This window comes from Channa argus, chromosome 13 (genome assembly GCF_033026475.1).
Source record: "Channa argus isolate prfri chromosome 13, Channa argus male v1.0, whole genome shotgun sequence".
Taxonomy (NCBI): Eukaryota; Metazoa; Chordata; class Actinopteri; order Anabantiformes; family Channidae; genus Channa; species Channa argus.
In genome coordinates this window covers 7811117-7826288 of record NC_090209.1, presented here as the reverse complement: position 1 = coordinate 7826288, position 15172 = coordinate 7811117, and the positions used below count along the sequence as shown (strand labels likewise).

At 40.7% G+C, this 15172-nt stretch overlaps 1 protein-coding gene across 14 annotated transcripts in view; it reads right to left on the bottom strand.

Moving 5' to 3' along the window:
• The window catches only part of LOC137139903 (ankyrin repeat and SAM domain-containing protein 1A-like), a 58090-nt gene extending 43279 nt beyond the window's left edge, over nucleotides 1-14811 (bottom strand). For 5 of the 14 annotated variants that reach the window (XM_067527777.1, XM_067527778.1, XM_067527779.1 and 2 more), the window contains exons 1-4: nucleotides 13854-14810; nucleotides 3746-3826; nucleotides 3383-3539; nucleotides 1602-1664 (exon numbers count right to left, since the gene is read on the bottom strand). In XM_067527777.1, coding sequence (XP_067383878.1) covers nucleotides 1602-1664; nucleotides 3383-3539; nucleotides 3746-3826; nucleotides 13854-14023 — 471 coding nt within the window. In that variant the 5' untranslated portion in view covers nucleotides 14024-14810. Of the gene's footprint in view, nucleotides 1-1601; nucleotides 1665-3382; nucleotides 3540-3745; nucleotides 3827-13853 lie in introns of all 14 variants that reach the window. The other 9 variants (XM_067527787.1, XM_067527789.1, XM_067527786.1 and 6 more) reach the window with 6 other exon arrangements.
• Nucleotides 14812-15172: the final 361 nt, after the last annotated feature.

Genomic DNA, 15172 nt, shown 5'->3' with positions numbered 1-15172 from the left:
GACTAAAGGTAAAGAGCACCACCCACACACACACACACACACACACACACACACACACACACACACACACACACACACAAACACACACACAAGCTGGCGGTCACTACAGACACACTACAGCCTCTGAGAATACTACAAGGGAAGATGTAAAGCATCTGCTGATATCTGTCGGTCAATGACATCAGGAAGTCACAGATTGCAAAGGAGTTTGAAGAAAATATTAAATGTCATATCTGTCCAATTACGTTTGAACTACTAAGCATGACTTGTTAAAAGGAATACTTCCATACAGTTCTTAATAAACTGATGTAAATCTACTCAAATAAAATAAAAGCTGAGACATGTACCTTTGCTGTGATGTTTAAATGTCCAAAAACATATGTTCTATGCTGCAAAAAACTAGGACAGTAAGACAGTTTTGCCATGTCGACCAGACTCTTCTCAAAAGGTACTATTTGGATTATTTTATTGATTCTCAAGAAAAATGAAATTAGCAGTAGACACATTTCTCAATCGGCAGATTGATTTAGTATTTAAGGAGACTAAGAGTCTGCATCCATGCCAGCAGCTCTATGAGACTGTTCTTACTAAACATTAACCTTGACATGCCAACATGCTCACGATGACAATGCAAACGTGCAAATGTTTAGCAGGTAATGTTTACTGTACTTAACATCTTAGTTCAGCATGCAAGCGTTAACATTCTCTAATTCTTACACCAATGCCATCAGCTCTGTGAGTATATATGGGACCAATTCAAAATTGGTAGCACTAGATTGTAAAAATCTGGGTATAACAAATGTAATTAGAATTTATCTCGTGTACATAATGGGTATCTGCACCAGGTTTCATGTCTATCCATCCAATGGTTGTTGAGAGAGAAATAAAAAGAAAAAAAGAGAGAGAATGCTCGACTGTAAAATGGTGACAGAGGAAAGCATACACCCTCAGCTTCATGAGAAAATATAAAAAATATTTGGTTACTACAAACGCAGTTGTGTTTGCGCCTTTAGGTCAAATGGGACAAGGGCAAAAACCAGCAATAATGTCTGCTGAAAGCAGGTTTTATCAAAGATTAAAGATTAAAGAAAGCTACTTCAGATTTCCACCTTACATTGTTAATTTTAATACTACTTTTATTAGTGTTGCTTTAATCAGCAGTGTGATTTCCTTTTTCCTACTGATGACTATATAGTTTATAACACCTCTACTACTATAGGCTACACATTATACCTGACAGAGATAAAATTAGAAATCACACTGCAACCCACAGAGGACATTTACTGAACATTCATAATCTAAATATATTAATAACCCTAATGATAAAGTCTGGTACAAGATTTTTTTAATGTGTTGTTGAAATTATCCTTGGAGGTAATTTTATAACACAATGTAACTTTGTGTGTTAAACATAAGGTCTCGTTGAATGTAGAGATCACAGGCAAACACTGAATATTAAAAATGAAATGAATGGCTTCCCCTTTTTCTCTGCAGCAGCAAGCAGCAGCAACAAAACAAACCCAAGCATAGCAGGCCAACACAGCAGTAGGGCAAGAAGCACTTCAAAAGGAAATTATGTTTTAGCAGCACTGTGTACACACCTTGGAATTAATATAGGGGTCAAAGGGCCCACAGCGTTTGAACTCTTTATGGTCTACAGAGCTCTGGGAGGGAGGAAGAGAAGATAGGCTGATGGTTTTGGTTCAGACAAGCATTGAACAAAAAAAAATGATGATCACAAATGAGTCAAACTAAACTGAAAGGAGAAAAAAAGAGAATTAAGTTAATGTTAACAATTAAATCAGAGGTCATGAACGGGCAGGGAGAAATGACACAAAATGAGATACTTGTTTGACTTCATAGTTTTAGCAGAATAATGACCTGTTGTTAGCAGTGGTGTAAATTTAGACCGACATTTACGGAAATACTGCACTTAAGTACAATTTTGAAGTTATTCTACTTCACTTTTTAACTTTGTTACATTTTAGAGGCAAATGTTGTGGTTTTATGGCACAGCATTTATTTTGGCACTATACAGCTCATTCAATTGCTTGGGTGGTGGGTGATGGAGTCAAACTAGAGTCCCTTATAATAATAGGTGGTTCTAATGTTTTGGCCACGTCATTCATTTTAAATATGGTGGCAAAAACATAACAATCACATCTTAATAAAAACACCCTTGTATGACTCCGCCACCCACTAAGACCTCAATAATAAACACATAGAAGAATTATCACCTTTCTAATGGTTTTCACTTAAAAATGAGAAATTATAAGCTTGTAAAAGTAAAATTCACCTCAGAGCTGCTGCTGCGAGCTATTTCTCCTATCATGGGGACTTAATCTGACAACAAAGTCACATGTGGGGACATAGCTTTCCTCGTGGGGACAATATGCTGGTCCCCATGAGGAAATCACTGACTTGGTTTGAGATTAGAGTATGTGTGGGGTTGGTTAAGGGGAAGGGTTAGATGTAGTGCATATGATTAGGGTTAGGATAAGTCTCCAGGAAATTATTGTTAGTCAATGTAATGTCCCCAAAAGTAGCGGAAATAAAAGCCATCCTGACTTTTAGCACTTACATTACAGGTATTAGCTCAAAGAATACTTTAATATTTTGAATGCAGGGCTATTAATTGTAATTAAGTATTTGTACACTGTGGTACCTTTAGTTAAGTAAATGATCTGAGCACGTCTTACACCACTGGTTAATGGATGACACTGAATGGTTTTCACTACATTTGTGATGCTCATAATGGGACATTTCTCCTAAGCCCAAACAAGTCAAGCCAAAGATGATGCCAGTCTAAAGATTGTCTTTGCACTAAGCAACCAAATAAAATGTCACACATATAAGTTCAAACTGTTAAAATGGTTAGGGAAAAACAAGCATCTCTCACACTAGTTTGGCATAATGCACTGAGATTAAAGCTCTCTGGTCACATTCGTTTTGACATTCATCTTTTTTTTATATAGATCATGCCATGCTGACCTAGAATATGACATCAAAACATGTCCACGGTGCATTTTGTAACTAAAAATGGCCTCATTCCTTAGTTGAAAAATAAGCTATAGCTGCTGTCTAAAACCTTGGAGCCATAATCATGAAACTACTAGGGGTCAACAAGTTAACTGAAAAGTTACGTCTGTTGAGATAAAAATTGAAAAAGTCTTTACACTCAAAGGGTGGGTAAGAAAATAAAACATGGTGCTAATTTGTCTGCTGCAGACACACCCACCTCGAGACTTGAAATTGAAGACCATTTCACAACTCAAGGTGTAACCAGCATAGTAAATGGGCCTGAAAGACCAAAACCAGAACTAACCAAAACCTGTAGACCGCAATACACATACACAAACGCGAAACAGATGATGTTCCCGACCTGCTCGTTGAGTTTAGGATGTGAGGGTCCTTGGTGAATTAGGAGTCTGACAATATGTTCATCTCCCTTCCATGCGGCCAGGTGGAGAGGGTAGCAGCCCTTGTTGTCCGCGATGTTGGTCAAGGCCTCGTTTCGTAGCAGTGCCTCCACCACCTTGCTGCAGATTATTTAATGAATGGACCAAGTCAGAAACGTGCAAATAGTGTATAAACCACACCAAATACACAAGGCCTTAGCCAACAGCCAATCATTAGCTTTATTGAGGACAGATCATGTTAAATGTGAAGCATAAACAGAGGGTCTAAATCAGGGTACTTCACGGACATTTCTCCCAATTCCCAGAGGTGTTTAGAAATAATCTACCTGTGTCCATTAAGGGCAGCGTGGTGGAGTGGGGTATATCCAGTGCTGTCCACACAATTCACATTGGGGCCTCTCCAGATGCTGTTAAGAATAGAAATGAGTGTCATTAGGATTCTATAGAACAGTAAAATCACCAAACACAACAAACAAACACTATTCTATCCCTCTATACAGTATGGTGGGTTTAATGGTGGGTGTAACTGATGGTTATCTCAGGGCCTCAGTCTCTAACAGCGGTTCACATCAAACAGCCCAAAATAAGCACAGACAGGGACATACCTTCATGCACTCTCTCTCTCTCTCTTTTTTTTTTTTTTTTTTACAGTAAAAAAAACATGTAAGGCGACAGGAATGAAAAATGCACAAGGCCAGCAGCAGCAGCTGCATCAAACCAGGAGACCATGGGCAGCAGCTAAGATGAGCTTACAAAGTGTAGTTTAACAGTAACAATGCAATGCGAGCCTGCTTATTGTAGGGGAAATCCTAAAGTTGAATAGGCTTTTGTTGTGCTGTGTAGGAGACAACAAGCAAAGCACAGGGATGGAGCCATAAGTACCAAAGGGCTAAAGTGTAGGTAGGCCAGCATTAGCCTGGCAATCTCATTCGCTGCAGCTGAACTCAGCTGTCAGCTCAGATTGGTTTGTTTCTTTTCATTTGTAAAGAACGCTGTGGTGGGAGAAAAAAGAATAATAGTAGTGAGGGTAAAACAGAGGGATGGAGGGAAGAAGTTTAAGAAGCTGAAGGATGTCTGGTGAGAAGGAGTGCCACGACGGAGATATGAGGCTCTCTGAAAGACCTTCACACACATCCTAAATAAATCATGTGTGAAGAAAATCCCACAACTAGTGAACCAAATATCTAAGGCCAGCGTCATCTGCCATACAGAAAGAGAATGGGAGCAAAACATTTGGGCCTTACAGAGGATCAGTCATGAATGGAACATTTTAAAAAAATACAATCTTCTTCTGTATTTGCTTTTTTAAATATTCATTTAGCTTTTGCTATATTATAGATAACTATCAAAAAAACCAATGCAAGCTACTGATTTGACAGTTTGATAGCTTTATGAATTATTACCGAATTCTTGATGCAAGCAACTAAATCCTATGTAAAAAGCCTTTGGATAGAACTCTACCAGGAAGCAAAGCTTCTTGAAGTAAAAAAAAAAAAGTCACTCCTGCGGTGAAGCTCACTCACAGACACAACATGGATTGATCCATGATTTAACCAGCGTGTAGAGGGAGAGGCAGCAGGACGCTCAGCCATCTTATATCAGCTTTAGTGCAACTTTGCTCCACACTCGGCTCGATTTTGTTGCTGTAATGGCTGTTTTGCCCCCTTAAAATACATCTCCCATAATAGCACTCAGAGCAGCCTGCAATTACACAGTCAGAGCCATCTCATTAAATAAGTATCTTGGAGAGCTTCGTAGCTCGCAGAACAATGGGCCTGACAGAGCACACAGAGATGCACCACTCTACTAGTCATAACCTAAGAGTGTTTATTTCTACCAGCAGGCCTTCTTGATCTCATCTCACCAAGTCAGGCAGCCATGAAGACACGGGACATCAAAAAGCAGGGTGTGCACGGAGGAAATACTAGAGAGGGAAAGTAAGGTGGCAGGAAATGCTGGAGACTCATACATTTCTGCGGATCAAAATGGGAGAAAATGTGTGAGTTATGATTACCACACGCTTCCTCTCTGTGCCCCCAGAACTAGTGCCCAAGTTTGCAGGAGAGAGAACAGCATCACTGTGTAGCCACTGAACACATCAAAAGGGAGAACGGAGACAGAAACAGACCTCTAGTTGCTGTCCTAGATAAAACAGTTATGTAAGAGCTTACATCCGAAACCCCATAAACAAATGAAGATAAATATGAGCAGAGCCACAAGTATGACTGGAGGATTTAACAGAATCGGGCACAGGGCAGTAATGATTACCAGAGTGAAGCAAGAAGGCATGTCATGGGTTTGAGCGCATAATTAACAGGACATTTACTCCGTGCTTGAAAGAATAACCATAGACATATGAACCTGCTTTGTATTATAGGAAGAACACATCGGAGAGCAGAATTGTGACAGTGAGCTGTGCAAAACTATTATGTCAGATGTATCATGAGACATATTGCAAAGGTCATTTCACATTCAGAGTCATTCACAGAAAACAATCTAAGAATAAAGGGTAACATTTATGATGCCTTCGCACACTGGTCCTCTTCTGATGTGTCACTGCCAGATGTTCTAAATATGCCACTCAGAAAAACAAACATTGTGTCACATCACTCACATGACCAAAGAAAACTCAGCAGGGACATAATGCACCACAAGCCACAGTATTATATATCACTTTCTGTTTCCACAATGTTGTAGCTCTGCTCAGGGATATATGTTAATGAATCCTTTGCAAAACGTCTTCATGCTGATTAAATGAAGATGTTTGCTCTGCTCACTACATTTTTTTAGTATTTAATTTTTCTATAAGCAGTGCTGCCAGTAGCAGCAGCTTTAAGCGGAGTCCAAGTGTTACGTCCCCGAAGCATTTTGGCAGCACGGCACTCAGGGGCATGAGTCAGAGTGGTGCTCAGCAATCCACTTCATCCTCTTACTATGGCTCACAACCAACCTGACTGAGGACCGGGGCTTAGGCGCATAGCAGGGCAACAGGCAAAACAGAGTTGATTTGGTTTGGGAGGGGGCACATTCATGGGAACTGGCTGAGGAATTCCTATTTGAAAGCCTGAGCTAATCCTTAATTTCCCTGAGGGAATATCAGCGGGATGAAGCTGAAGTTTGAAAGAGATTCTGGGGGGTTGTAAAAAGCCTGGATAGTGTGAAAGGACGAAGGATAAAGTTTTCTCTCTTTCATATATTCTCTGCATTATTGTGACAATGTTACTATTCTGATGATGCTGACATTAGTCATATACACTGAAGGCAGTTAAACATGTGATCATTAGCAAAATATCAAGGCTTGATCATGAGTTGTCACTTTTGCTGATGTTCAAATGTCATGAAGCTGGATTACTAATGCACCAAAAAGACCACACCAGGCTTAGGTTTTTAGCATTTTAACTGTTTAACTTTGCTTCACAAACATAGCATTAATTCTCATTCCAACTCAATTAGTTGATGCACTTGAATGTTTCCATCAGTTCAATTAAATCCCATTCCTACTGATTAATTATATATATATATATATATATATATATATATAATATATAATTATATTTTACCCATATCAAGCAGACATGAATCAAATGTCATAATGTACATTATGTTTTTTTTTTGGAGCCCTGGGGGAAGAGGAAGAAGTGATTGTAAGCAAATATTATCTCAGGTGAGTGTGAACCTGGTGTCAGATAAACAGATTTGTCCTGCAGCTTATTAGCAGTGTGACCACACTGCCAGGGATTATTCTAGCCCAGGGCGCTGAGCCCAGAAGTGACTGGCGCTTGTCAGCCACCGTCAGTAAAATTGGGTTTAATTATGCATGCTGCTGGCGGGTGCTGAAACCAGATGCCCCACTGCCAAACAGGCAAGCTGAGCATATTCCCCTCAGCAATACCTACAAGAGTCCTGCCGGCCTGCTAAGACACAATGGTCCCCAAGTTAATGAGCTTAATTATGTGTCAAAGATGTTGATGAAAAACCTATGACAGAAAAAAAGTATTATTGTGACACTGTGATTTATTCTTGATAGATGAAGTGTATATCTTCTCAAAACGTTATCGATCAATCTCTTCCAAACATATCATAGAGAGAATTAAAACACAATTAAAACAGAGGAATGTGTCAAAAAATACATTTAGTCCAACTTTATGGGCAGCAATGTAGTACACGCTCATTGTGAAGACTGACACAGATTGGATTGAGGGACAACACATATACTTTATAGTTCTGAAGAGGCATTAAAACATGTATGATTTGACAATTCTAATATACGTCATTGGTCAGTTATAATGTTTACAGTGTTTTTCTTTCTTACGCAAGTGCGATAGTGTGGTAACACATGTTAATTCAAACTGATCTCTAAGTGCAACTGAGGATGATGGGAATGTGAGCTGATACAGTGCAACTTGCATCTGATGATGGAGCTAGATTAAAGATGTGGGGGGGAACCAAATCAAATGATCAAACTGGAAGCCTTAAATAGGAACTTTGTAAAAATAAAAATTTCAGAAAGGATACTGGAACAAGTTACTGGTGATGGTGCAGTGAAAAAGATACAGTAGCTCCTTTGCAGAGTCAGTTGTAATGCACAGCCTTAAGAAAAGCCTGATTGAGTTTTCATGGCCCGTAAATGCACCATAGTGAGCATTTCACAGAGCAACTGTGTTGCAGCAGGAGGTGTGAATAAACTGTGCATGCCCACAGTGTGTGATCAGAACAGACCAGTGGGTTCACACCGAATCAAAATGATGAGCATGAAAAACAGTGTAGCCGACTGAAAAGATGGAATGAACGTTTAGGGAGAATCCGATTTACGAGAAGAATGTTTCCCCCATTGATTCCACTGCAGACGCACAGCTGATGTTCAGTCTCAAACTGAAGTCCTGCTGATTAAAGGGACATTTATTTTACATGTTGACAACCCACTCCTGGAAATACGTAGCATTCACATTTTGTTTCATCTAGTTGTGTTGAATGCGTCTTGTTTTCCTCACACAGTATGGTAATAAAGTATTTATCTAAAACAAGCAAGGCAACACTTCACACCTAAATGATGATATGCTGTATGTGTAAACATGAAAACAGGCGTGCTTTACAGTAACAGTCTGTTACCAAGATGCTTATTCATGCTAAGGCCAATCCAATCCAGAACACTTAGTTTCAATTATTATGCAGTAGTAATGGCAGAAGAACTATTCTTAGTTAAGTGACTTAGCTCAAATAATCACACAAAAGGGAATTTTGAAAGATCTGGGCTAATTATTATTTTTTTGTTTCCACAGGGATCAGTGCCATTACTTTGGCTCCAAGTGCAACATGTGTGAAGTCTGGAGGTGAAGTGGAGTTTGGCGTGAGCCCAGCAGGTGGGCAGTGAGACTGCTCAGAGCAGCAGAGCAGAAGAGAAAGGAAGCCAGCAAAACCAGATGGACAAAAAATGTCCTGGTCGGGAGGCTGCTAGCATCTAGTTCACACACATAAACCGGCACAGGGGGAGACAGTGGGCCTAACTCCTCTGGTGACCCGCAGAGCTCTTCCTATAAATGGACTCAAAACCTGACCTCAGCCGCCTTATCTTCCATTTGTTCATTTGTTATTATAAGGTTTTCTTTGATGGGGGTGAAAGTGAGTTTAGGCAAACAAGCACACACTAGTCTGCTATGTTCAGTCTCTTTTACTACAGGGAGCACAGAGACGAGGGAACTGTGACAGAGAAAACATGGAACAAAACGACACTACTATTTATTAACATTGCTATTTGCATCATTATTATTATTGCTTGACATCTGTACAAGACATATTTTCTATGTCATACAACTTCTAGACAACCTTGCATTAAAGAAGAAACCCCTGACCCACTTTGATGAAAGCTATTTTTATCCTACCGCCATTATGTTAAGGTAAAGCTTCCAGATTGATTAAAATGTTGGCCCGAATAAATCATTTGTTAAAAGAAACAACTGACAAATATTTATGTTTAAAAAGCACAAGGACAGATATTAAAAATGCATGTATTTTATTAAGAGGGGTAAAGATGTGGAATATGTAGTAAAACCATTGGGTTCAGTTGAAAAACTTAAGATTGTTTAAAGAAAACTAATCAGCAGGTGTAATAAGATTATTATTCCTATGACATTTAGTTCACATGATCAATCACTAGATGGGATTTGTTTTGATGCAATGTGCACATGCATGTGTGTTTGAGTACATGCTGTATGGGCCACTACTCAGAACCACTTGGACACTTACTGTAACTATGTAGTGTGGGTACATTCAAATAAGGGAGGATGCTGTGTGTGATAAAGGTGGGCATAGTAAGCTCAGTCAACTTTCTGATGCACTGACTACATTATTAGGTCAGGTACAGGAATGTACTGGAAATTATGGTATATAAACAAACTGTCTATTAAAAGTTTCTTTTTCCTCTTTAAATATGCTTTTTTCCCAGTTGGAAATTAAGTTGAATTTGGAAATAAACTCTAGCTCTTAATCCAAGATATGATGCTATATTTGTGTTTTTTTGCTCTTCTCACACACACACACACACACACACGGAATTCATCACTGCCAGTAAGTACCTTTCTGCCTGCTTTCACAGACTACACAAACACGGGCTGTAAACATAAGGCACGGAGCAGAACATCCCAAACTTCACATGCTCCAGGAATGCTAACACATTGGTGTTAGATTTCCCAGCTACCAACACTCCCTCCTGGGGTGAACCAGCTACAGTTACTTTCAGTTCAGAGGTCAACTGTTGATGAAATGTGGCTGCCAAACCTTCTGTTTTGCCACCTTTTAGCTGCCCAGGAATGATCTGAGGCTCCTGTCATTGCTGTAAAGGTGATAGAAACTGCCTTGTTAACACTGCCTGCACATGCAGAGAGACGGTTTGCACAAACTGACAGCTACTGCAACACACAGATAAAGGAACTGAGCCTGTCATCTGCAGACAATTCTACAGTCCTACAATGCACCTTCACACTCAGTGATTTCAACACCCACACAGACCCTAATCACAGAGGCAACAGGGACTTTTGTATCTAAAAAGGACAGTATGGGCTAGTTATATTTTCTCAGCCAGCACCCATCTGACAGCATGGGTCTGCTTGGGACAATCCAAAATTGTGGATGTAATGGGATGGAATGATCTGGAGTTGTGCCCAAGCCTCTTAAAATGCTAACCAAGTCATCACGTTGACAGAAAGGCCATCCTTGCTGGTATTTAGAACATGTAACAGAGAAATATATTTCTCAAGCCTTCTGGGATCTTTATCACTAAATGTTGTAAAAGCCCCACTTGTTTCAATCTTTGGAAACACTAACTTAAATGACTGGGCTTCTTTAATAGGTTGTCTAATTCTATCCAAATGACAGCTCTATTTTCCTTCTACAACTAAAAAGTATAGAAAAGCCAAAGCATGTTTCTTAGAGACTGATATGAATATGAAAGGCCATCATGTCAGAGGGGGAAAAAAAAGACGTGGCAGTGAAGCTGGGAGATGAGCCCTCATCTGGCTAAGCTCTTAGAGCGTCTGTCCAGAACTCCATGCATTCCTCTGTTAATTTCCCCTCAGTGGGCAGGCTCTCTCTCTGCCAGACACTTGCCTTACCTCCGGTCTGACCACAGCAGCTGCCTGTATTTGGACAACCCGGGCCAGGAAGTGCTAGTCAAGAACTATCCCTGTAAACCGCTGGGATCAACACAGGTCATGGGGCCCTAACAAAAACGACAGTACCACGGCCCACACAGCAAATGTAGGTCCCCAAAATAAGAAAGAAGCCATCTTGATAAGAATTGGTTTGTCAAGCTTGGTTATGTATCAACCAAACTATTAGTGACACTAACACTCTGGCAATATGAAGATTACAGCATGACCTCACAGTTCAAAGAAGCCCATCCCCTCTCATTTAGGTGTTAATGGAGCGCCCTGGAACAAATGTTAGGGGCGGCGGCAGTGTTAAACATGCCGGGGTCAATGCCTATTCTATGGCAACCTCTGGGATGCAGCCTCCTGGGAAAGCACACATTCCACAGAGCAGAGCTGTAGAACTGCCTGGTAACAAAAACACAGCAAGTCTTGACATGCGACCCATTCCAGAGCAAGAACGCCAAAAATCTAATGGAAACACACACAAGACCGGAATGGTAAGAATAGTAATGAATACAATTAGACTATATTATTCATCTGTCTGTCCTGTGGTTCCATTGTATACAAAAAATAGGTATTTATTATTGAATATATAATTTGCATAAGGGTTGATATTCTGCTATAAAGAGCACAGAAGCAGACACAAGTCTATTTAAATGAATTAAATGTGCACAAAGAAGTTTTTTTTATAGTAGAAGTTATGGTGCGTATAATAAAGTAGGGTAGAGGAGGAGTGTGCATAACACAAAAGCATTTCTACACATTGACATTACAACAAACAAAGGCTAAAATTTACTAAGGAAAGCTGTCCTCCCTACAGATCCAATCTCCTCTGACGGGATTACAGGCCAACACATTCTTACAAAGGATGATGAATAAGTTATGAAGGGATTTGGGTAAAAGAAGTACACACACACACACACACACACACACGCACACACTGTAGAAATTCATTGTGAGCCTGTTAAGGGTATTGACGTTTTCATTTTGCAAGCTAAATCAAATGTCATACACAAAAGCAGCACTCCCACCGGCTGCTCTACAGTCAATAATCTTACAACTTCTTATATTCTGAATCTGTCTGAGACACTCAGGATGCCACAGACAACATGCTTTGAAAGTCTACACACTGCTACATCATTCATTTCCTGCAAAGACCATCTAATAATTTTCTAGAGATATCATTGCCAAACATTGATTGCTTAAGTCAGAATGGATGACACAATGGGCTCTTCAGTCTGCCCACAGTTTTGTGAGGCAGAGCCAGAACAAGCTTTGACTGCATGACATCTCTGAATTGGATTTCCGATTAGAAGGGTTTAATGTAATTACCTTGAGTACATTGTGCAGTCTGCACTAAGTAACGCAGTGATGCATCACCTCGAGCTTCGCAGTAACACTTGCCCCTCAGAGGAAGGTAGCTGGCACCGAGCTCCCAGAGGAGCAGTATCATGCTTTGAATGACAGACGTTCATCTGCATGTGCTCAGCATTACAAGTGAGGGGGGCTTTTGACATGCAGCACATGACCTGCCATTGTGTCTCGTCTTACGTTTACTAGTTGCATTCCACTCTTATCACTAGGCTCTCAAGCAGAGTAGATGCCCATACACACATAAAAAGACTGTTCTTTAATTCAAAATTTTGAATTTAGCACACGTATCATCTCCACTATGGACAACAATTTATTTCAGCCCTGGGAAATTCCAACTGACCTGTTGTTGTAAGGATATATTCAGACAAGTGCTGCTAAACAAAATAAAACTCTGAATTTATCAGATCTATATTTCATTTGTTATTCATTATTAGTTAAGTAGTTATTTGTGTCTGCACAACATTAGAAGTATAATACTGTAGATGAAGGGCTGGCTAAGCTGCTTCTTCTTATTGTAGAGGAATTTGATGCAATCTTGGATATCAAAATCAGTCACCAAGGGCTGTAGAGACTCTCCCATTTTAGGCAAAAGCATCCTGTTGTGTAAATCCTCATTTTAATCTGAGCATCAACACACAGTATGTGAACAGATGCCATGTGGACAAGGGTGACAGGCACAGTACACTGACTGCACTTTGCATTCTGATTTCAAAATCAGAACTCTTAACTAATGGAGGAAAAGTTGGCAGGATCAAAGTACTGGTGACAACCAAAAACCCTGACAGAGCACCTCATTTCTTTTTAACCTTGTATGGTGTGTTTTAGAAATGTCACAATTCACATGTAATGCTTACCTCACCTAGGGCTTCCTACGGTTACCACTGACCCACATAAAATCCACTACTGTTACGGCTCCATAACTGAAGAAAATTAATGTTATGCTTTGGGCTCTTAAAAAGATTTCCAAACTGAACAATGATGCTGTTTAAAACTGGGAAGCTGGTTGCAACAACATGCTTTCAACACCAACGTCACCAAAGGGGGTTCAGGTCTAGACTGTATGAGAGCTATTAATAATACATATGGACCAGTTTAAAAGAGACCATGGGTTGTTTTGTTGCAGATGTCTTTAGTTTAGTAGCATAATTGCCTCCCAAGCCGTTTGCACATTACAGTAGAGCTGGGACACTGAGCTGGGCGCTAACAAAGAAGCATGCCACAGCTCCTGCGCTGCACTGGTTTAGGCTGTGACTGTTTGGCAATGTAAAAAAAAAAAACATGACTCAGTAACGACCCAGTGATATTGACTCCTAGATTGCAATCTGGTAACGCAGTATGTCGCACAGTATAAGACAGGGACAACATTTGTAGCTGTGTGCCGTATCCGCTCATTCTTCCCATTTCCAGAGCCTACCTGAGCAGACTGGAGAGCGGATGAGAGGAGGCGCCGCTGTTGCCGCTTCCCCCGGTTCCAGACGATCCACTCCCGGTGCCAGCCGATATTCGCCTACCAGATAGTAGCTTCTCTACAGCGGCCAGGTTGCCAGTGCGCGCCGCTTCGAGGAGCTCCTGCTCCTTCCCCATCGCGGATCCCTGAAAAATACGGAGGAGGCGCGGGGAAGAGTGGGGAAAGAGGGGGTTTGACCGCGGGGAGTGAAAATCCTCTGCGATCCACTGCTTCTTCCAATCCCAAATTATTCCTCAGAACTGCTGCTGTGGCGAGGAAACAAAAGCCCCCAGCGCCGGTGGATCCGTCCGTTCTGATCCACGGTGCCGCTGGCACTCAAGGGGAAAAGTTTCGTTCAGCAGCACCGCACCAACAACGAGTAAACTTCCTCTGACCAGTCCGATGTAACGAGTCCGTCACTTCCTCGAAACTGCCCTTTCTGTCGGCATCTCCAATCGGAAACCCTTCAGACGCACACAGACAAACCCTAGCACCCCCGCCCGAGCTGCTTGACAGTGGATGTGGATGGGTTTGAGCAAGATGGCCCTTCTGCTGGAAGCGGCAAGACTGGGATCACACCCATCCAGTGTTTGACATATCTGCATTTCTGTCATTTATAGTGTCCAAATGAAATTTCCAGACGTAGTTGTTCACTAATCAACAATTACAAAGAGATGTTGTTGGAATTCTATCATGCTTCGTAAGCAGAACAGTATCTCATTTCCCTTATGGGTGTGAACAGCAATATTTCAATACGTTCCGGAAACCGTAGACAATCGATGACACACACAGACACAGACACAGACACACACACACACTCACACTCACACACACAGACACACAATATTCAAGCGATAAGTACAAACTTGCCTTAAAAAATGCTACTCAAGGTAAAGCAAGAAGTATCTGAAATAATTACGGCAAAAACAAATAAATAAATAAAAAGATCAAGGGTCTCTTAAACCCCTGATCAGCTGTCCTCTTTATGTACTGATAGGTGATAGTATTATACACCGATCAGGCATAACATTATGACACCTTTGCAATTTATTGCAAAACAATACAGTGGCTCTGAATGAATGAATTCTACTTTTAGAATGTCATACTTTTTTGGGTGAAACTGTCAGAAAGGTTACAATTCTACTATGTGTTTATGATTGAGGCCAAATCGGGCAGTGGAGTCGTACTAGAGTGCATTGTAAGAACAAGTGGTTTTAAAGTTTTGGGCACCTCGTTCATTTTAAATATGCTGGTATTGGATGCCATTAAATTGCACAGGTGATCAT